This window comes from Abramis brama, assembly GCF_963993115.1.
Source record: "Abramis brama genome assembly, chromosome: 5".
In the NCBI taxonomy this organism is placed as follows: domain Eukaryota; kingdom Metazoa; phylum Chordata; class Actinopteri; order Cypriniformes; family Leuciscidae; genus Abramis; species Abramis brama.
This window is the reverse complement of record NC_139967.1, coordinates 3,366,427-3,391,276: the sequence shown is the minus strand read 5'-3', so window position 1 is coordinate 3,391,276 and position 24,850 is coordinate 3,366,427. Positions and strand designations below refer to the sequence as shown.

Sequence of the window (24,850 nt, the reverse complement as noted above, 5' to 3'; positions counted from 1 at the left end):
AATTTATCAATATCAAGATTATATTTTCTACACACGAAACATGTGAACACACCAACCCAAAGACACAAGAGTCACAACGGCTGTTTCCAGATGTTTTATTGGTGTTAAACTGACATGGATGTTGATCCAGGAGTTTAATCGAAGAGGCCGAAGCCCATGTCCTCGTCAGACTCCTCGGACTCCTCCTTGGGCGCCTCCACTTTGGCAGCAGGAGCGGCGGCTTTCTCCACGGCAGCAGAAGCAGCAGGAGCTGCAACAGCGAAAGCGGTGGGATCAGCCAGGAAGGCCTTCACCTGCGAGAGGAAATAACACACATTACAAATCAATCCCTTATGAGGAGAACTTAGAGCCTGATTTCTCAAAATATCCACATTCAGACCACAATAGCAGATTTCCTGTTGGTTGGAGCAAGTGACTGTGAATTAGAAAGTTGTCCAGCACGATGAGATCAGAATGTGAACAGAGTTTGGTGACTGTAGGATTAGGGCTGCATGATGTATCATTTTAGCATCGATATCACGATGTGCGCATCCACGATAGTCACATCGCAGTATAGGGTTCGTAGTGGATCCGTATGGACCAGCACAGTGGACAACACAATGTTCCTAAAAATGCTGATTATAAGTGATTTCTCCCCCAAAGCCATTAAAAAAAAAAAGCTTAACATGACAATGTATAAAGATAATATTAAAATAAGGTTATTATTGATATGCATACACATTATTGATATTCATATTCAAATGTATACACTTTGCATTAAGGCAAGCACTGCAGGTCAGCCTATTTTATGAAAGCAATGCGCAAAATTATGTTAAGCGCTTTATTTATATATCTGCCATCTCATCATTTAGTAGGTTATCCCAGATAATGTTGATGTTTCTTAAAGAATCAATTATAAATGAAATTGCATTATTATTACATCCATATGCAATAATTTATCACATGTTTTACTGGTAATGTGTCTGAAGACTTTCGCCTTTTCTCAGTTAAAAGAGCCTTTTATAAACATGCTCAATCAGATCAACCTGCCACAAAAACTAAACTAAAAGGTCCGCGAGGTTGCATAATTAACTACAGTGAATGATTGTGTAATTTACAACCTCGCCCTTTTGATTATGTCTGGACTTGCAATGTATTTTCAGAGCCATATAAAGAGCATCTTCTTTTCGCATGTCAAGATAACAGCAGCTGTGTTGATACGGTATTGTTGGTGAAGACTCGGATTTACAGGAATAGTAAGTATATATTTTTAAAGCTTTAGGAAATAAAGTATTTTCAGCAATAGCAAGGCTAAGGTTTCATGGCATCATCATAGATTACATGTGACAATCATAGTATGAACGGATCCAGCATTTTTCAGCCATTTGCTTTAAAACCCAATTTAAACATTATCAAAACTGCATAAATATACAATCATGGTGAAAAATGATTTAGGTGATTTTGGTTCAGTGACAAGTTTTCTATCTTCTATACATCAAAATCGGTGTAATTTTATTTAAATATACTATTAATAATTGTACGTTTGTAACTTTTTTTTCCCAGTGTGCTGCTATTTTGATCCATACATTTTATTTATTTATCTGACTCTATTTGAGTAAAAACTATAAGGATGTAAGTAATCAGCTGTTTTATGGCCATCTTATATTTTATTTTAAAGTGAATTTAATTATAGTTTATTATCAACTTAATTATAGTTTAATTTTTGTGTTTATCATGTTATTTAAATATTCAGTTGAATATTAGATGATAGGTTTGTAGTTACTATGATACTATATTTATCTCCATTTATCTCTATGCCGATTTGCTATTTGTATGTGTATATATACATACTTACCGGCCACTTTATTAGGTACAAGTTGCTAGTACCGGGTTGGACCCTTTTGCCTTCAGAACTGCCTTAATTATTCGTGACACAGATTCAACAAGGTGCTGGAAACATTTCTCCGAGATTTTGGTCCATATTGTCATGATAGCATCACACAGTTGCTGCAGATTTGTCGGATCTGAACATCCATGATGTGAATCTTCTGTTCCTCCACATCCCAAAGTTGCTCTACTAGATTGAGATCTGGTGACTAGAGGGCGGTTTAGTTTAGTGAACTCACTGTCATAAGATGATTTGAGCTTTGTGACGTGTGTTATCCTGCTGGAAGTATCCACCAGAAGATGATACGCTGTGGTCATAAAGGGATGGACAGGGTCAGCAACAATACTAAGGTCAATACTATAACAATACTAGTATCAGAAAAGTATGAGAAAACGTAATGCCGTTAGTGAGGAATCTGAAGCTTGGGTGTCATTGGACCTTCCAACAGGACTATGATCCCAAGCATTCCTCAAATTCCACCAAGGCTTTGTTGCAGAAGAAGTCCTGGAAGATTGTTCAGTGCATCACCATCACCTGACTCGAATCCCATAGAAAATCTCTGGTGGGATTTGAAGAAGGCGGTTGCAGCACGCAAACCCAAGAACATTACTGAACTGGAGGCCATTTCTCATGAGGAACGGGCTCAGATTCCTCAGAAACGCTGCCAGAAGTTGTGTCCGGTTATACATCTCATTTGCAACAGGTCATAACAGCAAAAGGGTGTTCTGCTAAGTACTAAAGATGCTTGCCATGAAGGGGTTGAATAATTTTGAACTGCAGAAGTCATTAAAAGCTGCATTTTCAGTTGAATTTGGGGAAACCACTTGAAACATTTGTTGTGTTGAGCTATTTCAATTACTTTTGTTTGATTTGTTCATTGCAAACAGCTGAAAGTCTGTAAGTTTTGCCAATAAACCTTTGCCTTTGCCAATAAAATTGCAACTGAACATATATATAATTTCAAATAACAAAAAGTGGCTTGCATGTGGACTCTATTGTTTTACAGATGAGTGCATCCAAACCCCAGGAAAGGTTTGTAATCCTGCTCAGATTCATGGAAGCATTACAACAAGTGTAACAGTTATATAACTGTTCAAAATAAACTGCAGACTTAAATGCATTGAAATCTAGAATATTCAATATCAAAATATATCAAATAAGTTCAGCACTGTTCTGTCTGTCTGTCGCTGCAGTGGTACGGTGCGAATCGAACCGTCTCTGAATAAGAACGAGGAGGAGTTTGTGGCCAGAAGGAGAAACTCGGTTCAACAAAGCCTGACGAAGCTTCAGATAGAGTGCAGTGAGGTAAAGCTTCATATATCTGAGATGACCTGCGAATGGTGCCAATGAACATCAGATGTCACATCAATTTCACTCTCTTGAACTATGCCATTAATAGCAAGCAACCGTTGAAATAATGCTAAGTCAACACCGATGCATCATCATTAATAGCATTGATTAATAGTACAAGGTGACGTTAGTTCATCATCACTTTCGCACACTCAGATAACGATGAAACGTATTAAGTTTTCAACTACACTTCAATGCTAAATACTAAAAAATGCACATATATCTTCTGTGGAAGTCTCAAAGTTGTCCTAAGACAAGAACGAGTATTGTTCAAAATTCATGTATAACTTTGATGAAAGGTTTTGATCCACTTCAAATGTTGACTACTGTATTACATTTTGCCAACGTTATTTAAAAGTTACTTTTGAATGTTTTCTGAACATTGATTTAAAAATGTTAGACAAACGTCCAACCAAACATTTTAGAAAAAAGAACGCTCCATGAACGATGGATGGATATCATTTTGAGAGCATTTTTAAAGACCAGATAACATTGAATGAACATTCTATTAACGTTACTTGAAGAATGTTTGTTCAGAACTTTAAGAGAACCTTCCCAGAACGTTACCTAAAATTCTTTACATTAAAAATAAGGTGGATATAATGCTTTGAGTTGTGTGTGTGTTTCAGGATGAAGTGCCAAACATTGCATTACTGGGTTCTGGAGGAGGAGAAAGAGCCATGGTGGGTTTGCTGGGATCCCTGGTTCAACTCCATAAAACCAGTCTTCTGGACTGTGTCCTTTATCTGAGTGGAGTCTCTGGATCCACCTGGTATGAACCCTGAGAAAGAACACACACACACACACACACACATACACACATAGATGGGTTGAATGTCAAAAATGACAGCAGTATGTTGTTCCTCTGAAGGTGCATGGCCTCCTTATATCAGGAGCCAGACTGGTCCACCAAACTAGAGACTGTGAAAGACAAGATCATCCAAAGACTCAGCGGTCCTGCCGTCAGCTGGGGAGATTCATTAGCCAAACTGAAGAAATATTACTATGGGAAAGACTTCTTCAGCTTGACTGACATCTGGGCAGTGATGGTCGTCACAACATTTGTGAAAGAGGTTTGTAACTATCCAATTCATGACCAGGGACAGATCTAGAAAATTATGTATAGTGTGGCATGAGGACTATGAGGAGAGACAACTCCAAAGCAAGCAATAATGCAGTCTTTGTGGATTTATAGCCTGACAGACATTGAAGATGCAAAACATTTGCATAATCATCTTACTGCTTAAAAATAATTAATTAATAAATAACAAATAGACATTGTCTATTAACTGATTCAACTGATTCAAACGGTACATCAACTGCGGTACATCAACTGCACATCAGCTGATTCAAAATTATCTCTGAGCTTAAGGCCAATTCACACCGCACAGAAACACGTTTGTTGGGTTTTTTCCCAGGATCAGTTTGTTACCCTTGTCAGTGTCTGTTGCCGTTGGCCGGGGTTTGTTTTCACCTGACTTAACATGTTTAAGTGTCTGTTGGGGCAGAGTTATTTTTCATAAAAATCTATCTAGTTTGTGAGTGTTTGTCTGTGTGGTGTGAATTGGTACTCCACTACATAGAAGACAAGTTATAGCATTAATATGTTAATAATATATAACACAAAATGAATACATATATAGCCTAGGTGTGAAAATTAGCCTACATGATATGAATATTAAACCCATTGAAATAAGAATTATGTGACTAATTAACAAATGTAGCCTACAATAAAAATAAAAATAATATTTTATACCATATTAAGTCAAAATAAGTCAAATTTGTGCTTTTAACAATACACATACCACTTTAAAGCAGTGTGTCTGTCGTTATTATCGGAAGATCGAGTTTTTGATTAAATGAAGTTTTATGTAACAAAGTTCGGGAGGAGCATGTTCAGGTAATCATCCAATCAGCACAAGAAGAAACCAGTATAAATAAAGCCTTCCCTTACCTCCTGTCTCATGACAATTTTCTCAGCATCCCGCCACCACCCCATCACCTCACATTCGGCTGGGTCTACTCATAGATACCTATGATCTATACATTCATAGGGGGGAGTACTCTGGGGTCGGGCCGAATTCCGAGCTCGGAGCCCTCCCCCCGGACAGCAAGCCAAATACGCATTATAATCTTATATCAGATTTCATTAACATGTGAACTCGTGAAACATTACAATGTTTTCTACACTGAACAAAATTAGAAGTGCAACACTTTTGTTTTTGCCCCCATTTTTCATGAGATGAACTCAAAGATCTAAGACTTTTTCTATGTACACAAAAGGCCTATTTCTCTCAAATATTGTTCACAAATCTGTCTAAAACTGTGTTAGTGAGCACTTCTCCTTTGCCGAGATAATCCATCCACCTCACAGGTGTGGCATATCAAGATGCTGATTAGACAGCATGATTATTGCACAGGTGTGCCTTAGGCTGGCCACAATAAAAGGCCACTCTAAAATGTGCAGTTTTATCACACAGCACAATGCCACAGATGTCGCAAGTTTTGAGGGAGCGTGCAATTGGCATGCTGACCGCAGGAATGTCCACCAGAGATGTTTCCCATGAATTGAATGTTCATATCTCAACCATAAGCCATCTCCAAAGGCGTTTCAGAGAATTTGGCAGTACATCCAACTGGCCTCACAACCACAGACCACGTGTAACCACACCAGCCCAGGACCTCCACATCCAGCATATTCACCTCCAAGATCGTCTGACACCAGCCACCCGGACAGCTGCTGCAACAATCGGTTTGCATAACCAAAGAATTTCTGCACAAACTATCAGAAACCGTCTCAGGGAAGCTCATCTGCATGCTCGTCGTCCTCATCGGGGTCTCGACCTGACTGCAGTTCGTCGTCGTAACCGACTTGAGTGGGCAAATGCTCACATTCGATGGCGTCTGGCACTTTGGAGAGGTGTTCTCTTCACGGATGAATCCCGGTTTTCACTGTACAGGGCAGATGGCAGACGTTGTGTATTGCGTCGTGTGGGTGAGCGGTTTGCTGATGTCAGCATTCGAGTGGCCCATGGTGGCAGTGGGGTTATGATTAGGGCTGTCACTTTACGTTCGAAAATCGATTGCACAATCGATCGGACCAACCAACGCAAGTTTCGAAAACGAAAATAGGGAATCGATTTTAACGGTCTTTTCTCGGAGCGCGTCCAGCTCGTCACGATACGCCCGCACCGAACGCGCGTCACACAGCAACTGCAGGCTCTGACAAACACGCATAACAGCAAATTATACTGCTGCATAATGTGTCTCTTTTTACAACAAAACTGTGAATTCTGCCGGTATTCAGACAGTCTCATGCAAACAGATACAGATTCGGGCTACGCGTCTAATCGCCTATGCAGGTGAAATTTGTTTGACATTTCTAATCGTAAACACAGCCATGTTGAAGACTGCAGTAATGTTTTTCATTGATGTTATGGCAGTCCACTCAGCTTATTGTTTTTCGAGAATGTTGCACTCCTGTTTGTCATTGTGCACGAAACTTCACGCCAATAAATCATCAGGAATATTTGCTCACTTGTGCGCGTCTCAAGTGCCCTCTTTACGTTCGTCCTAATGCCTGTTAGTTGTCCGTGGATTTGCCCATATTTGGCGTTTAATATGGAAACGTCTTTAGACATGGAAAATCGATTTTACAATCGATTCAATGAACACTTATGTCTCAAAAATCGAACAGGATTTTTTCACAAAAGTGACAGCCCTAGTTATGATATGGGCAGGCCTATCTTATGGACAACGAACACAGGTGCATTTTATTGATGGCATTTTGAATGCACAGAGATACCGTGATGAGATCCTGAGGCCCATTGTTGTGCCATACATCCACGACCATCACCTCATGTTGCAGCATGATAATGCACGGCCCCATGTTGCAAGGATCTGCTCTGGATCGGCGTATACGACAGCGTGTTCCTGGTCCTGCCAATATCCAGCAACTTCGCACAGCCATTGACGGACCAACATTCCACAGGCCACAATCAACAACCTGATCAACTATGCGAAGGAGAAGTGTTGCACTGCGTGAGGCAAATGGTGGTCACACCAGATACTGACTGGTTTTCGGACCCCCCCCCCATGACATTGCATGAACGCAGCATAAGCTCGTTGATTTGGTTCAGGAGGAACAGTAAACGCGGCTGCTGTTTGTTTGCGGCGCTCTGTGACTAACGTCTGTCTAACTCTACATAGCTTGAAACGCCCTGATGACGTGTGAGGTCTGAGTGAACAGGTGCGCGGAGGTATGAAAATATACATGTGGACAGGTGATAGGACATCGTATCGGACCGAATGCAATGATTGGTCGAACATTTTTTGGTCCTGAGACTTCCACAGAAGATATATGTACATGTTTTAATATTTAGACCACTTCTATTATTGATTGCTATCAGGATGTGAAGAGTTTCAACCAGTATAACAAAAAGTGTTTATAAAACAAATTGCGTACCCTTCATGTAATCATGAATTGGGCAATACACGTGTGTGTACAAGCTGTGTTTTTGGTGCACTCTTTCATAAGAGTGATTTGTCCATAAATCAGGCTAGACAGGTTACTGTGTGTTTCTGACTCAATAAAAATAACTGTTTCATGAGAGGCTTATATCTGAAAATATAAATGACAGTGTAAAGCATTGTCATTTATATTCACTTTTAACCAACATCATAGAGATAAAACTAAAGGGGGGGTCAAAAGTCATGAAGTACAAAAGTCATCCAAAAATTACTTTTGTACTTCAAAGTCGAAGTCAAACAGTCATATTTCTTTTTTTCCAAGCATGAATAAAATGGTGATGAAATTTACTCAACATTTTCTCAGTTAAATTATTTTTATAAAGTCTCACTGCAGAAATCTAAAGATACTTGAGGCTCCATTTGTTCTGCAGATCTTTATAAATAGATCTTTATTGCTGAGAAAATGTTGTGCGAGTTTTAATGGGATGTATTTGTCCCCGGCAAAAACTGTGTTCTCTATAGATCGATGAGCGCACTCTCACAGAGCAGTGGGACCAGCAGAGTAAAGACCCGCTTCCCATCTACACAGTGATCGACAAGCAAGGCAAACAGTTAAATGAAGGAGGTGTGTGTTTGTCTGAAAGAAAGACAGAGAGTGGATGTGATTGTGTCAGCTGTTATATGGACGTGTCTCTGTCTGCAGACCCCTGGTTCGAGATCACTCCGCATGAAGCAGGTTATTCTCTCACTGGAGCGTTTGTGGACGCCTCCAAGTTTGGCAGTCAGTTTCACAACGGCTCTAAGAAAAATGAGCAGGATGAATTTGACATGCTGTACCTGCAAGGTAACAAACTCTGTCTCATTGACCTTTATCTCAATCTGTTTTGTCAGGCCTGCATTATTAGCGTATTGCATTAAATATGTGGTATTTATGTTAGGGTGTTATAGTACCTGTGTCCACTGTTTTACTGTAAACTTTATGTTTACTGATATTGTGTGTTTTCTGCAGCTCTATGCGGCAGCGCTTTAGCTGATGAAGACGAGATTAAGAAAGTCCTCTGGCAAAAGATAAAAGGTGCAGCTGCAATTATTCTGAGGACTGAATTCTGCTTAAATTTAAATGGTTAAAATCCTTACCATCCATTTGATTTTTTTGTTTGTTTGTTTGTTTTGTTTTTCAGATTTCTTTCAAAAAAAGGAAGAAGTACTTGAGGAAATGAAGAAAGGTAAAACATGTCTTAGGCTTTATTTAAATATTTAACAGCCCTGATTTGATGTTTTTAAAGAAGTCTCTTCTGCTCAACAAAGCTGCATTTATTCGATCAAAAATACAGCAAAAACAGTAATACCGTGAAATATTATTAGAATTTAAAATAACATTTCTGATTATTATCAATGTTGAAAACAGTTGTGTTGCTTCATATTTCTGGGAAGAAACATGATACATTTTATTTTTCAGGATTCTTTGATCAATAGAAAAGTAAATCCTTTAAAAGTATCATAAAAAGTATTATAAAAGTATCCTTTTTTATCTTACACCAAACTTACAGCACAGCTGTTTCAAATGTTTCTTGAGCAGCAAATCAACATAATAGAATGATTTCTGAAGGTTCATGTGACTCTGAAGACTGGAGTAATGATGCTGAAAATGTAAATTATATATTTAGAACAGCAAGAGAGCAGTGAGGAAGCAGCAGGACTCGAAGAGTTGAGTCAACCAGATCCATACTCTCCAGATACAGACGAATGCTACCGGGAGCTCATGGATCTTGTGGATATGAATCTCTCTGTTTTTAATGGTAATAATCCTTCTGCTCTTGATGAACCATCCATCAGAACAACACTGAATGGTGACAAACCATTGAATGGTCTGTATGTCCATCACAGCCTTGTGTTCATGACTTCATTAAATACACCACGTATCCACAGCGGCTTTTATGTTCAATAAGCCTTCACAGTGAGAACCTGCTGTTAAAAAGATTAAAACGACCCCATAATTGACCCACCCTCAAGACATACTAGATGTATATGTCTTCTTTCAGGCAAACACAATCTGAGTTATATTAAAAAATATCCTGGATCTTTATAATATCCTCCAAGCTTAATAATCGGAGTAAATAGTACTTTCGATTTTGAAGGCCAAAAAAAGTGCATCCATCCATCATAAAAGTAATCCATACTGCTCCAGGGGTTAATAAAGGCCTTCTGAAGCTAAGCGTTTTTGTGTGAAAAAAATCCATATTTATAACTTTATAAACTAATCACTGGCTTCTGGTAATGGCCGTATGTGAGTCTAGTTCTGGTGGAAGAGTGACATCTGTCCCGCCGCATGACGTATTGATGAACGCGGAAGCGCAGAAGATAGAGCAAAACAAAACACCAGTCACGAATTAAGCTGCGTTCACACTACAATCGACAAAGCGACACGATACCATTCATTTCAATGGAGATCGGGCGATTTCCAGTGACACGAGTGACCGTTGGCGACCGGATGGGGCGTGTCCAGCAACGCAACAAAGTTGAGATACGTCAGAGAATGTCTAATAAGGGGAGAACTTCCATTCTCAGTACACTTCTGGCTTCTGAACTGGTTGCAGTTCCACTCTCGTTCCATATGAGGGCGCTCACAGGACGAGTGCAGAATGAATGGAGGTCTATGGCGCTATACCCCTCAAAATCCACTTTTCTCAGGATATAATTTTTTGTCTAGTAATTTGAATGTTGTATTCGAAAGGAGATGCAAAGAAATTACACATTGCTGGGTGTTAGATTTTTTAGAGTCACTTATTTGCTTTAAAAAGTCGACCACGAGATACTGCTTTACGGCAATCCTTCAGTCACTTTGGTGCTTTCGCGCTCTGCACTTTCTTTTCTCTCGAGGCATCGACAACACAGCTGACACAGGTAAACACACAACACAGCTGACACAGGTAAACACACAACACAGCCGACACAGGTAAACACACAACACAGCTGACACAGGGAAACACACAACACAGCTGACACAGGTAAATACACGTGCTAGAAGAGTTTTTGTTTTGTTTGTTTCTGGTCCCGCTTCGGATGCCACGATGCCATCAAGCGGCATCTCTGGTCGTAATCAGTCCTTCACTGACCAATCAGCGTTCATTAGCAGAATGCTAGCGTGTTATGGGCAACAACAACTCAACCTGTAAGAAATCGAAAGGACATAAGTACTCGTTCATTCAACTTTTGACCTATAACCCATGTTGAACTTGAACTACAATCAAATCTGAGATTTCTCAACGGCAATCGGGTGAAAGAGACAAATTTAGCCGTCTAGCCCCATAGACTCCCATTCATTCTGCACTCATGGGCGATCGCCCCCAGTGGAACTCTGGTGGAACTACAACCAAAATTCAGTACAATAGGACTTAATAGGGAGTGGGCAGGCTCTCCGTAGACGGGCTCTGGATACGTTTTCTCTTGTTTGGTGGGTGTGTCAAAAATGTCAGCCCACGCGTTATTATTAAAGAGACAGCTCGCACAAAGGGTCCAAGTAAAGTCGTTTACAAATATGTCCGCTGCAGCTCGGTATACACAACAATTGAAGATATTAGAAGACATGTTTGTCGTAAAAGTTTTATTGTAAAATTATAGCATATCAACAGTGATCAGCAATAATTATAAGCCTAATACTCACAATAAAACATCCCTAATTAAAAAGCTTGGAAGAGCCAGGATATTTTTAAATATAACTCCGATTGTGTTTGGCTGAAAGAAGAAAGTATAGCTACACCTAGGTTGGCTTGAGGGTGAGTAAATTATGGGATAATTTTCATTTTTGGGTGAGCTATCCCTTTAAGTCCCGTTCACACCAGGGACGATAACCATAACGATAAAGATACAGATACAGTACAATGACATCGGCAAAGAGGAACAATATCATGGCATTGGAATCACTTTCAGAATGATTTTTTCCAGCAACATTGACAGCCAATCAGAATCCATCCTGCAGACAACAAAACTGCAGTGTGCTTAATAAACAGAACGATATCATCCGCTGGTGTGGTCTATGTGAACGCTAAAATAGTTATCGTTATAGTTATCGTCCTTGGTGTGAACGGGCCTTTATTGACACAGATTTGAGAAGAAAACCAAATAATTTGTTTTAAATATGAAATGCTATCTACAGTACAAATTAAAAAATTGTCATTTGTACGTCATGTTGGTTAAAATGTGAACATTAAATGTATTACAGTCTATTTAACAGCTTTTTGGCACAATTTAAAAACAATTATGAAAATCAAACCATGAAACAGAAGAAAAGTGCAAGATAACATGCAAAAATATCAACCCACTTTTGGCTAAAAATGTATTAATTATAAATAGATTGCACTTGTAGATACACAAACTACAGTAAGAACTCACTAACATACATGTCACGTCTTTCTACAGAATCCTCTCTGGAGAGCACTCTGAGTATTGATGAAAAAGAAGAAGAAAAACTGAATGTGAAGCGTAACACCATGGATGTAATCAACAATTTGAGTGGACGGATTCATGTCTGGCCATTGGGTAGGTTAAACTGTTCGTAATATATTCCCTTCATTCTTCACTCCACTTGTCTAGAGTCGTGAGGATGCTGATCTACACTTTAAGATGTATGTGTTTGAATTTCATATAAAATGTCCATCCATTGTTTTAACATAAACTAATAAACGTAATGTGATGCAAATTTGTCAGTCATACATAAATAATACAGGACAGATTTCTGCACTCAAAAAAAAAAAAAAGTCATGGCCTAGTTTATTATTAATGATTTGATTGAAATCATAATATAAATCATATTTTCATGTTTTCATTGATATAAATCATATTTTCAAAAAGCCTTGATTCAAATTGCTTAGAATCAGCATAAAAAGTGCATTGTGAAAATCTATGTATGAGATTTATCAATATATAAACTCTGTGAATTAAAAAACACAGAAATGTGTTCACTTATGTGTGCAGTTATGCATTTATGAACAATTATGCATCACATTAAGCTTGATAGTTTGTATTAAAACTGTGTAGATCAAATGGATTTAGGCCTAAATATTCTTGCCAATCCATCAGTGTGTCTAATATTCAAATAACTTTTTATTCTCTAATTCTCTTTTGAAAACCAGTTGCATAGTTCTAGTAAACATGTTTTTACAAAAACTGGTCTGAAGATCCTGCAATGAAACTTGTTGACAAGAAGTAAAGTATACAGCCAGCATTGCTCTTGATAAGAACTCAAAACTACACTATGTTACTGTTTTTGTGCTAAATTAACACAATTTTAATAATGAGCGAGTACATTGAAAATCCATCTGTTTTTTGCCTTACCCCAAATCACTAAGTCCCCCCTTGTTGGCAGAGGCTATTTACACTAACTCGCACGCACTTCTCCCTTTTTCCCCTGAAAGGCATTTATTTTCAATAAAAATGAAGAAAATATTCAAAAAGTGTAAATAAAGTGTTTAACGCGTGTTTAATAATAAAGTATTGATTGGTTAGGGTTAGGGGTAGTTGTAGGGAGGGCTTTATTGTTCCAATAAAGCGGCATCCATAATAATTGTATTAAATATAATATACAATATTATAATATATAAAATATGATAATTTGCACTCTTTGTTATTATACCAATTAATGTACAACCTGCTCATAAGACATTATTTATCCGTCTTTCTTTCATTAATGGGGGAGTTGTCATTACTTCTGATATTCGCACTGATCAGATTCATCCGCACAGGAGCCGAAGCACAACTCGCATGATCATCAAAACAATGTTCCTCCGCAAGTAACTTGTAGTTGTATGCTTTAGCCGCTAGAGGGCCAAAAGTCACATATAATGTAGCTTTAAGACTGAGCCCAAGAACCGAAGATTAAAAAACAAAACAAAATTGTATGCATTTTGTTTTACAGATGCTTTAGGGAGCATTATTGAATGCATCACTAATTGGATCTGGGGCAGGAATTATAACTTCCTCCACAACATGCCAGGTAAGAACAGACTTGCTGACTGCTAAGATACTTTTTAAACACCCACTGACATTTTTAAAAGATGAAATAAAAAGAAAAGAATCTTGAACATTTAAGGAACTAAATGAACATTTAAATTAATCCACAAATAAATAATGACTTATAATATGCAAAGTAGATTTGTATTTCGTGCAATAGAACATTTACTGATTAAAATATAAAGTCTATTAATAATAAGGGAATAAAAATCATCTTTAACCGTTTAAGTAAGTGTTGAGCTAAAGCAGTTTAACAATGCCGCCGCACACGATTGCTATCATTTGCTGACGGAAAGCATGAAATTACCGTCATAAGCCGTATATTGCCGAAAAGCACATGTTGTTTACTGTCAGGCAAACGGTTGAAGAGTTACGGTAAAATGAATACAGCTTGCTGGTATGTGTCGGCGACGACACAGCCCGTTCTAAAGGGTTAAAGCCCAAACAATAACCAGAGGTTATGGCTAGTACATTAAGATAATGCAGATTATCTAGAATTGTGTCTTTATTACATGCGAGAAAATAAATGATATGAGAGAAGAAAAAAAATAGTTTGAGAGAAAAAGTTATCACACTGATAGCAAAAAATCATTTCATGACAGAAAAAAGAATATTTGAGAGAAAAAGTTTTCATACCAGTAGCAAAAAATAATAATATTTGAGACTAAAAAAAGTTTTGAGAGAAAGTATTTTCTCACAGAACATAAAAAAATATAAATTTGAATTTTTTTTAATTATTTCTGAGAAAAAAAATCTCTCTCAAAATACTTTGAAAAAAAACCTCTTAAATATATATTTTTTTGCTATCAGTGTGAAAACATTTTCTCTAAAAAAAAAGTGTTTCTCTCAAAACGCTTTTCTTTGCTCTCGATGCAATTTCTTGCTCTCGTGTCAGGATTTTGCTTTCGCTGTGAAAATTGTGTCATGGGCGGGGCCACGTTTCTATTGGCCAGTCGGGTGAGAAAATTGTGTCATGGGCGGGGCCACGTTCCTATTGGCCAGTCGGGTGAGCATCGTCTTGTCTTGGGAGTCGAACTGAATCATTACACCATTATTCGGTCACTTTTTTTCAACAGAAAATGTTTTCACACTGATAGCAAAAATATATATATTTGAAAGTTTTTTTCAAAGTATTTTGAGAGAGATTTTTTTTCTCAGAAATAATTTTAAAAATTTCAAATTTGTATTTTTTTATGTTCTATGAGAAAATACTTTCTCTCAAAACTTTTTTTAGTCTCAAATATTATTATTTTTTGCTATTTATTTTCTCGCATGTAATAAAGACACAATTCTAGCTCCATACTCCAAACGCTGCTATTATCTCAATTTTTTTATCTAGCCCCCTATTTGCGACTGCATGCCAGATTTTTGGGTGAATTTCAGGTGACCTCAGCATGAGAGAGAGAAGGAACGGTGGGATGGGGGTTCAATGGAAAGATATGTAAATTAGGATGATGCTTAGGTGAGACTTGCGAATGACTTGCTAATTTCACAAGAGAGAGTTCAAATGTTAATTTCCATTTCGCTCCTCAACCAGACTGCCCGGCATTTTCTATTTTCTCAAGTGTTACACACGTCTCTGCCTCAGGTGAAGCAGTGCACTCCACTCTTCTGGAAAGTGAGACGAGAGACTTTGAAGACGCTGGACTGTTGCTGAACTCACCCTATTTCTCAGTGCTGAGAAAAGAGAGAAACATTGACCTCATCATTTCCCTGGATTTCAGTGATGGGGATCCTTTCATGGTATTATACGCGTATTTAATTCAGCTTCACTCTTAAGTTTCAGAATCTGGAAAATGTTAGTAATTAAATAAGAGCACTTGTGATGCTTTTCCACTGCAGACAGTGACAGAAGCTGCCAAGACGTGCAGGGAACGAAACATCCCTTTCCCTGAGGTCAACATTCCCAGTGAGGACTCGGAGAAACCGAAGGACTTCTATGTGTTCAAAGGCCAAAACACTCCAACCGTGATTCACATCCCTCTCTTTAATGTGGTCAACTGTGGAGGCAAGTTTTTACAGAGTCTTACAATATCCTGAATAAAACTGTGTTCTGATTTAAGTGTGTTATTGTTCCATCAGATCAAATTAAGGCCTGGAGGAACAAATATGGCACGTTTCAAGGTGCTTACAGCGCTGAGATGATCACTGATCTAATGGAGGTCACTGGAAAAAACATCACAAACAATCAAGCAAAAGTGGTGGAAGAGATTCGTGCGATCATTGGGCAAAAAAGATCCGGACACTAATGTGAATAAACTTAACACTACGACTAAAATCTGAATATAGATTAAATTGATCTGCATATCAGTAATTTTACAACAAATAGTGTTAAATTTCTTTTTCTGTCAGCATTATTTTCGTCTGAATGACAATTATTTCGGTTGAATATGTTCAAAATGTTTCTGCATGTTTTAATGTTTCTTCATGCATGCTGATTATAATAAAACTGTGTTGGTCCTGGATGCTGATTGGTCAATTCAAAGTTTCATAAGTTTGACTTTTCACCCCTAGTATTTTGGACATACAGTATTTAAAAGGGTTCGGAAAAGTTTTTTTTTTTCTTAGTGTAATTTCCCATAAATTCCTTACATGCCCTTAACAGAGTTAAATACACACCAAAAATAAAATAAAATGGATGAACGGCATATTTTAAAGTTATCTATTGGATTTAGTTTACCGGTAATCATTTTCAAAAATGTGTCTTCGATTCCTTAGAATCAGTATAAACCAATTTGAATCATGAATTGAATCTTGAACATGGTTTAAATGTATGTGAATTCAAATGTCAATTAGGTGAAATGTATGAGACTGATTTAATAAAAATAGATACGCAAACCTGGTTGTGCATTTAAATCCATACTGCTAATACTTAAGTCTAATTCTTGTTTCTTTTATGTACAACTGACAAATTATGTCTGTCAAATCTAATCCAAATGGATGGAAATTGTATATGAATTTAGAACGCACAAATATTAAACGCTAATAGGCCTAAATACTGTGTTTATCTATTTTGAGATTAGAAACTACAGAAAGGAGTAAAGGAACAAGCATAGAAATGTTTCTGCCCTACATTTCATGTTTAATTCATAAATTACATTAAAAATCCTGTGTAAATGGGGTAATAATTATTATCCTTCAACTTCTTTCTGAACCAAGTAAAACAGCTCCTGAAATGCTGGCACTATGAAAAATTAAGTTTTAAATGATATTTGTAATGTGCAACAGTATTGTGAACTATTCCTCAAGGACCTATTAATAAAGCTTCCTGCGCATTTAAAGACTAAAAGCTCTTTCCAATTTTTTATTTAAAGGAATTTATCAATATCAAGATTATATTTTCTACACACGAAACATGTGAACACACCAACCCAAAGACACAAGAGTCACAACGGCTGTTTCCAGATGTTTTATTGGTGTTAAACTGACATGGATGTTGATCCAGGAGTTTAATCGAAGAGGCCGAAGCCCATGTCCTCGTCAGACTCCTCGGACTCCTCCTTGGGCGCCTCCACTTTGGCAGCAGGAGCGGCGGCTTTCTCCACGGCAGCGGAAGCAGCAGGAGCTGCAACAGCGAAAGCGGTGGGATCAGCCAGGAAGGCCTTCACCTGCGAGAGGAAATAACACACATTACAAATCAATCCCTTATGAGGAGAACTTAGAGCCTGATTTCTCAAAATATCCACATTCAGACCACAATAGCAGATTTCCTGTTGGTTGGAGCAAGTGACTGTGAATTAGAAAGTTGTCCAGCACGATGAGATCAGAATGTGAACAGAGTTTGGTGACTGTAGGATTAGGGCTGCATGATGTATCATTTTAGCATCGATATCACGATGTGCGCATCCACGATAGTCACATCGCAGTATAGGGTTCGTAGTGGATCCGTATGGACCAGCACAGTGGACAACACAATGTTCCGTGCACATTCACACACAAATTAAGTCAAAACGCCGGTCTCGACGAGGTTCCTCGTAAACCCATTCGGAGTTATAAACAGAAAATGGATGTTTCCGGCATTGGATAGTGCATTCATCTCAAAGTGACAGCAGCCCAATATACCCCAAGCTGTTTGTGTCACCAAAGTTAAACAAAAAGAGCAAAAGGGAAGCAGCCTGCAAAAACAGGAATATTTAAAACCCCAAATAATACATGCAGTGTGTAGAAAAGGCCCCAAAGTTATGTTTGTGTTCATATTATTTAGTACAGTTGACCATATTGTGAGTTATGTTTTACGTTTACTGCCGTTTATTCAGTGCTTGTAATAGGATAGCGGACGCGCGCTGGTTTGTATATTGTATGTGACGTCACGCAGTTAGTATGCCGTATGAAAGATGGTCGGTTGTCAAAGTTAGTACGCAGTACGATAGAGATCGTCAGTCAGCTGGATTCTCATTGTGAGCGACATTTTCCTCAGAGTGTGCGTGAATGAGAAAAGTAAGTATTTTTGCTGTATTACTCGTGATGTTGCATTTCTTTGTTAGCTGTTATTTCTGTTATTTGATATGGATGAGAGTTAGGAGTTTAAGGGTCGCTACGCGAGCGTTGTGTTCATTATATTCGCGTTCGGACGTTACTTTCTAGCTTTGGTCCACCTGATTTATACTTTACTACGTATCAGTGCTTTGTGGTTGAGTAAAATATGAAGTAAGTTGTGTTAAATATTATCTGGACCATTATAGGCTATCTAGGCTATTGAGTAGCTATATCATAGATGACAAAGTTCGTTATTGGTGACTTAATGCATAGAAAATCTGAGAATCCCATGTAAGTGTTTGAATCTTTATCTGCCAACATTTTAGAGTTTAAGATATATATAGTCATATTCTGACTATTGTTTATTTTATATTGTAATGTATATTAGTGCTTAAGGAGGAATTATGTGTATGCATATGTTTCCTTTATTCATTTGTATTTTGTTTCTCTCTGTATAGAAACCACACTCAAATTACACACTGAAAATTACTGAGACAAGAAAGAGGAAAGAATAAACAGAATAATAACTCTCTCTCAGCTCGTCATTTCATACTCTGGAATATTTGGCCTTAAGTGGTGTTCTGGCCGACACTCCTGAGTGAACCTGGTGATAAACCCAGAATTAGCACCTAGACTGAGCGTCTACCCATTGTCTTCACTTCACAGTGAACACAGAATGTCTGAGACCAAGCGTCCCTGTGAGCCGTGGGATGCAGACACTCAGGGATAGTAGGAAACATGTTGATTTGTGCAGGGGGAACGACAAACAGGCACTGACACAGCCGGTCCGTAACTTATCCTGCACTGAAAACCACTTTTGTAGCTTTAACAAAGATAAACCATATTATGAATCAATTTATATAGCAAAGACTTCGCAGTGTTATTTTACATTTGTGACCCTGGACCACAAAACCAGTCACATGGGTCAAATTTTTTTTTTTTTAATAAATGTTTTATTGATGTATGGTTTGTTAGGATAGGATAATATTTGGCCGAGATATAGCTAATTGAACATCTGGAATCTGGAGGAAAAAAACAAACAAACAAAAAAACCTCCTTTAAAGTTGTCGATTTGTGTCTACGATTGTGCTGCATTCACTCACAAAAATAAATGTTTTATATATTTACGGTAGGAAATTTACTAAATATCTTCATGGAACATGATCTTTACTTAATATCCTAATGATTTTTGGCATAAAAGAAATCAATATTTTGACCTATACAATGTATTGTTGGCTATTGCCACAAATATACCCATGTGACTGGTTTTGTGATCCAGGGTCACGTTTGATTCAATGTGTGTACTGGAATAGTTCAATTTACCTGAAAAACAACTGATTTCATCCATCTTTGTTCTATCGTATTCATCGATGCTTGTAATTTGTTTATTTTCTATGCAGATGCACGACCCTACAAAATTACCACAATCATCCTAGAACGATTTACAAATAGAGCCATTCAAATCATCAGGTGAATTGTTTATATCGTAATATATACACCGAAAAGACCGGGACAAAAAGACCCGACGCAGACAGACTCGGGACTGACGGATGGACAGAACGACACGGATCAGCCGTTTTGTAACCTAGCCTGAGGAGGAGCACATGTGTGGGAATCACAGCAGAAGTCGTACCTTCTCGGCCATGGGGAAGGAGTAGTCAGTCTCCACAGCGACAGCCAGGACCCTCTTGTAAGCATTGATGATGGAGTGAGGGATGGAGGCGAGCGTGGGGTAGCCGATCTGCAGACACACACTGGCGATGTTCCTCACACCCTGAGAGGAAAACAGTGAACAGGTTATAGGCAGTGTTTTCCAAGCCTGAAGGTTAGGGGGCAACCCTATTAAAATGTCTGAGACCAAGCGTCCCTGTGAGCCGTGGGATGCAGACACTCAGGGATAGTAGGAAACATGTTGATTTGTGCAGGGGGAACGACAAACAGGCACTGACACAGCCGGTCCGTAACTTATCCTGCATTTTACACTCAATAGTAGTAGTTTAAGTGCACGAACCTCCAGGAACCTCTGGTGCAGAGCATCTTCAGTGATGTCCAGCACCTCTGGGCTGTAGACGCTGCCGTTATCATACACCTGCTGGATGATCAGCCCGTAAGAGAAGGGCGAGATGTTCAGCATGTTGAGCAGCGTGGCCTCGCTGGCGCCCACCTTGTCTCCAGGTTTGATCAGTTGAACGTCGCTCTGCAGGCGGAACAGGGCCGTTAGTTCATGTGCAGTATTAAGAGAAGGAAATCAGCCTAATATACCAGCTAAAGTCTATTAACAATAAACAAATGAATAAAAAAAAGAAAACTCACTGATCTTGACTGAAAAAATTAACCAAATATCTAGGGCCAATCCCAATTCTACCCCTTACCCCTTCACTTTCCCCTTCCCCTCTGTTTTGCGTGTGCACGTGAAGGGGTAGGGCTGTCTCAATTCTCTTTTGGTTGGAGGGGTAGGGGTAAGGGGAAGGGCCAGATAGCCCTTGAAACGAAGATTTTTCGGGACCACACTTCAAACGAAGGGGTATGAGAAATGTACCTGCATACACCGGCTACAGAGGCAACATGACTGCCAATAATCAGTTTCTTTGTCACATTCAATCTTGTGTTCATATTTACGGTCATGTTCTTCAAAGAAACGGTTGCAAAAAAATCGTTAAAGTTCATTAACAATATGACGCGTGTAAAAAGCAAAAGTTTGAAGCGAAGTGGACGCGCGAATGAGGCGAATTCGCGTCCACCGCGCCGCACTAAACGCCTCATTCGCGCTGCAAGACCTCCAGACGCACGTAAACGCGTCTTAACATTGAAATCACTCGCGCCAGACGCTCTATTCGCGTTTGGTGTGAACGCAGCTTTAGGCGTCGAAGATATCGTCATCTCCGTTGTTTTCTGCGAACTTCAGAAGAAAAATACAAAAATAGCTGTAACTCACGCAAGACTACAGCTGACGACGGCATCTTGGAAGTTTGTGATAAACATTGGCGCATCTCCTGTGACGTAGGCGCTAGCGACGATGTATAATGACATGTAACGGTGTAGTAGTGGTGTCCCATTTCTTAGGGGAATATTTTCACCCCTACGCCTTGACACTGTTTCAAGGGGCAAGGGTTAGGGGTAGGCGAAGGGGTATAAAATAGAATTGGGATTGGCCCTTAATGTGCGCAAGACTTATTTTACATTCAATTAATTTGTTGTAGACTGTGTACATCTTCCTGAAAAACTCAGTTTATTTAATTTGCATATTTATTCTGTTGTCTTCATCCATTTTGCTTGTAATTAGTTTGTTCCCATTGCATTGCTGACGGTTGTCTTGTGTAATTGAGGACCTTTTCCTTACATTAGTTAACCTTGTTTTTGCTGAAGTATCGATAATTGTGAAATTTCACTGATATTTAAAACTTCTCCCATCATGAAATAAGACTGATCGTATCGCTCACCAATAATGGTGTTAAATAATCAATTAAAAATATTGAAATAAAAAAATAATCTGGAATATGATTTGCCATAAATCAAGCAGCCCTACCACACACACTACTACTACTTACAGGAAGTTAAGTTAAATTATTTAACATGAATGCTCAGTATATTTGGAAACATCATGCATTTATTGAACTTTTCTGTGGAAAAAAAAAGCCTTTAATAGATACTTTAAATACAAGAAAGAAATTGTATGATTTATAACATCATTGCAAAATAGAATACAGCACAATAATGATCTTGTTGCCATAATTATTGGAAACCAAAAAAAATAAAAAAATCATACTCACCAAGATTTCAATGGTTCCTCTGGAGATCTTGGTGGTGATTCCCAAAGCCTGGAAGAAGGAGGTCTTCTCAGGGCCGAGACCGGTGTTCTGCGCCGGCACGGTGACCTCACAGGGGGCGATGGCACCGGCACGGGCAGCGGCGGGCACCTAACACCAGAGATCACCAGAGTTACACCAGAAGAGACGCATTCAAGCCCTGAACGCTCAGCCGCTCAACAGTCATACTCACTTTGTTTGCCAGCAGCAGATCCCTGACCTCAGGCAGATCCTCCTTAGTGAAGACGAAGCCGACATTCCCACGGATGTGGGGAAGCAGCCTGCAAAAACACAGGAATAATTAAAACCCCAAATAATACATGCAGTGAATACAGAATGTCTGAGACCAAGCGTCCCTGTGAGCCGTGGGATGCAGACACTCAGGGATAGTAGGAAACATGTTGATTTGTGCAGGGGGAACGACAAACAGGCACTGACACAGCCGGTCCGTAACTTATCCTGCATACCCGTATTCATCAGTGCTGTATTAATCACGCTGCTCGAACCACTGTTTAAAATCTGCTTATTCACAGCAATATTAAAGGTGATTTATCACTAAATAGAGATTGCAGATTAGAAACAGCAATTTCTAGTGAATAAAAATGTTTGTGACTAGACTTTATAGACTTCAGAAACTCTGAAAACCTGGAGCCTCATTTATAAAGACGTGCATAAGATGATCCGAAATGTGAACGTACGACTAAACACTTCCAGAAATGTCCCTATGAATGATTTATAAAATGTTGACATGTACAAAAATGTTCCTGAATGCATCTCTTTCTAAATGGCAGTTTGTTTATAATAGCTTTGGGACATTGTTTGATTTGTATTGCTTTGATCTTATGCTACAAGGTGACCTTGAGTGCCTTGAAAGCCACCTATAAATAAAAGCTATTATTATTATTATTATTATTATTATTATTGTTCATCTTATGGTTCAGATTCAACGGGCAAGGAAATCCAAGCACGCTCTCAGTACACATGGCTCGGTTTAATTCCTCAAAAGAACAGGAAAGCAAACACCTTACAAGGTGCACATTAAAGGGAAAAACAAAACTTGATGCAAAGAAAAAATAACTGCACACTCTTAAGCACATTTATAACCAACATTTTGTGCCGAAACATGGGCAATAAATGTGATTAAGAGAGTGTGCAGTTATCTTAATCTAGATTCTCACTTTTGATGGAGGATAAAATAGTCAAATCCTGTCCTATGGGTGTTTTATAAATAAGGCCCCACAACTTTAAAAGCCCTTAATTTTTCTACCGTGGATCATCCTTGTGCCCAGACTGACACGCACCTCTCCAGAGCCGGGTTGTTCTCCAGGTGGCCACGGATGGCCTTGCGCATCATGGTGTTTTTGCCCATGAGCACGACGGCCTTGCCCCGCAGGGACAGACGGATGGTCTGCATCTGCTTGGAGCCGACATTGTCTGCGCCCACGATGAAGCACTTCGGGAAGTCATCCAGCAGTTGCTGCACACATGGAGAAAGACTATCAGAAACGACTCAACCCGATGGGGGTCACGATTAAAACATGTCTGAGACCAAGCGTCCCTGTGAGCTGTGGGATGCAAACACTCAGGGATAGTAGGAAACAGTTTCATTTCAGCAGGGGGAACGACCAATCAGCACTGACACAGCTGATCTGTAGATGACCTGCTGTACTTCGTGCCATAAAGCGCTGATAACTTACGATGATTTTCAGAAAATAGTTGGACTTCCACGTGGCCCTGTCTTCCCTGGGCATCTTTGCAGTGCTTCCAAGGATCGGTGAACAGCCGGTTTAAAGACAAGGTTGAAAAATCTGAGAAACAAGAGATTGAATAACATTTAGACAACCTTGTCTTTGTATAAAGCTTCAGTGCTAAAATACAGCTGGTTAAATCTCAAAACCAAATCAACCCCAAAATCAAAGGTTTTCAACACTTAGAAGCATTGACCTTAAAACATTTTCACAATTAAAGCACTATTATTTGATTTATTGGCCTTAATTTACTATAAGAATGTCTGAAACCAAGCGTCCCTGTGAGCTGTGGGATGCAAACACTCAGGGATAGTAGGAAACAGTTTTATTTCAGCAGGGGGAACGACCAATCAGCACTGACACAGCTGATCTGTAGATGACCTGCTGTACTTCATTTTGTGTGTGTATAATTCATATACACAAACACAGACTAAATACATTATATATGCATACATATGTATTATCCACCTCTATAATCGAAACAAGAAACAATCTACAACGAAAAAATAAGTATAAAACGTTTCACGTCTCATCTCACGTGGTGCAAAGGCCTAAGCTAACAGGCTAATGCTAACCTTTTCCTCAAACAATTATTATTATATACATATCGAGTAAGAATTACATCTTCTCACGATTCTTAATACAGTTATGATATATTTACAACTCGTATGGTCACGGGTATGTTTAAAATTAGGAAAGCAGCAGAGGGCCGCACTGCACCTCACCTCACTGTAGGGACGCGTGAAAGAAAGAGAACGTTGCGGGAAGCGGAACAATATTAGTACAAGTCCGACATCCAATCAGAATGTCGCAGGAGAGCGTATCTGTGCGCTGATTGGTCAATACACATGTCTCTCACTCTGTAGCAGCGATGGGCGCTTTCCAAAGCGAGCTAAGAATAAATAAAATTAAAGTTTAAAGAAAATAATTCGACATAAAGTCCAACTCGTTAAAACATGAAAAAATATTTCCCTATTTTTTCCCCATTTAATTTGATTAGCCTGCCATTGCGTACTATGTGTTCGAACTGAACAACCTATACAATGCGGCTTTTTTCTTCAAATAAAGTCATAAAGTATCTTATCTGAATCCTTAACCACATAAGGAGGCACATGTCATGATAA

At 38.8% G+C, this 24,850-nt stretch overlaps 2 protein-coding genes across 4 annotated transcripts; one reads left to right on the top strand and one right to left on the bottom strand.

Annotated features, from left to right (window-relative positions):
- Positions 1-78: 78 nt before the first annotated feature.
- rplp0 (ribosomal protein, large, P0) lies at positions 79-24,518 on the bottom strand. 2 transcript variants are annotated; one of them, XM_084115168.1, is made up of 8 exons: positions 24,452-24,518; positions 23,676-23,786; positions 23,280-23,455; positions 22,172-22,259; positions 21,943-22,089; positions 20,184-20,369; positions 19,806-19,946; positions 79-293 (listed from the first exon to the last, which is right to left on the bottom strand). In XM_084115168.1, exons 2-8 carry the CDS (start codon positions 23,727-23,729, stop codon positions 135-137), a joined length of 951 nt encoding a protein of 316 aa, XP_083971294.1. In that variant the 5' UTR covers positions 23,730-23,786; positions 24,452-24,518; the 3' UTR covers positions 79-134. The 2 variants fall into 2 exon arrangements, with proteins under 2 accessions (XP_083971294.1, XP_083971293.1); XM_084115167.1 differs by lacking the exon at positions 79-293 and adding an exon at positions 17,090-17,304.
- LOC311083547 (cytosolic phospholipase A2 gamma-like) lies at positions 1,141-16,981 on the top strand. Of its 2 annotated transcripts, XM_084115161.1 has the most exons (15): positions 1,141-1,235; positions 2,874-2,899; positions 3,061-3,172; positions 3,847-3,989; positions 4,089-4,290; positions 8,210-8,312; positions 8,391-8,531; positions 8,697-8,762; positions 8,869-8,913; positions 9,355-9,486; positions 12,107-12,226; positions 13,602-13,679; positions 15,285-15,439; positions 15,539-15,704; positions 15,779-16,981. In XM_084115161.1, the coding sequence occupies exons 2-15, from the start codon at positions 2,874-2,876 to the stop codon at positions 15,943-15,945; spliced, it is 1,656 nt and encodes a 551-aa protein (XP_083971287.1). In that variant the 5' UTR covers positions 1,141-1,235; the 3' UTR covers positions 15,946-16,981. The 2 variants fall into 2 exon arrangements, with proteins under 2 accessions (XP_083971287.1, XP_083971288.1); XM_084115162.1 differs by lacking the exon at positions 2,874-2,899 and having other exon boundaries at positions 1,181-1,235; positions 15,779-16,975.
- Positions 24,519-24,850: the final 332 nt, after the last annotated feature.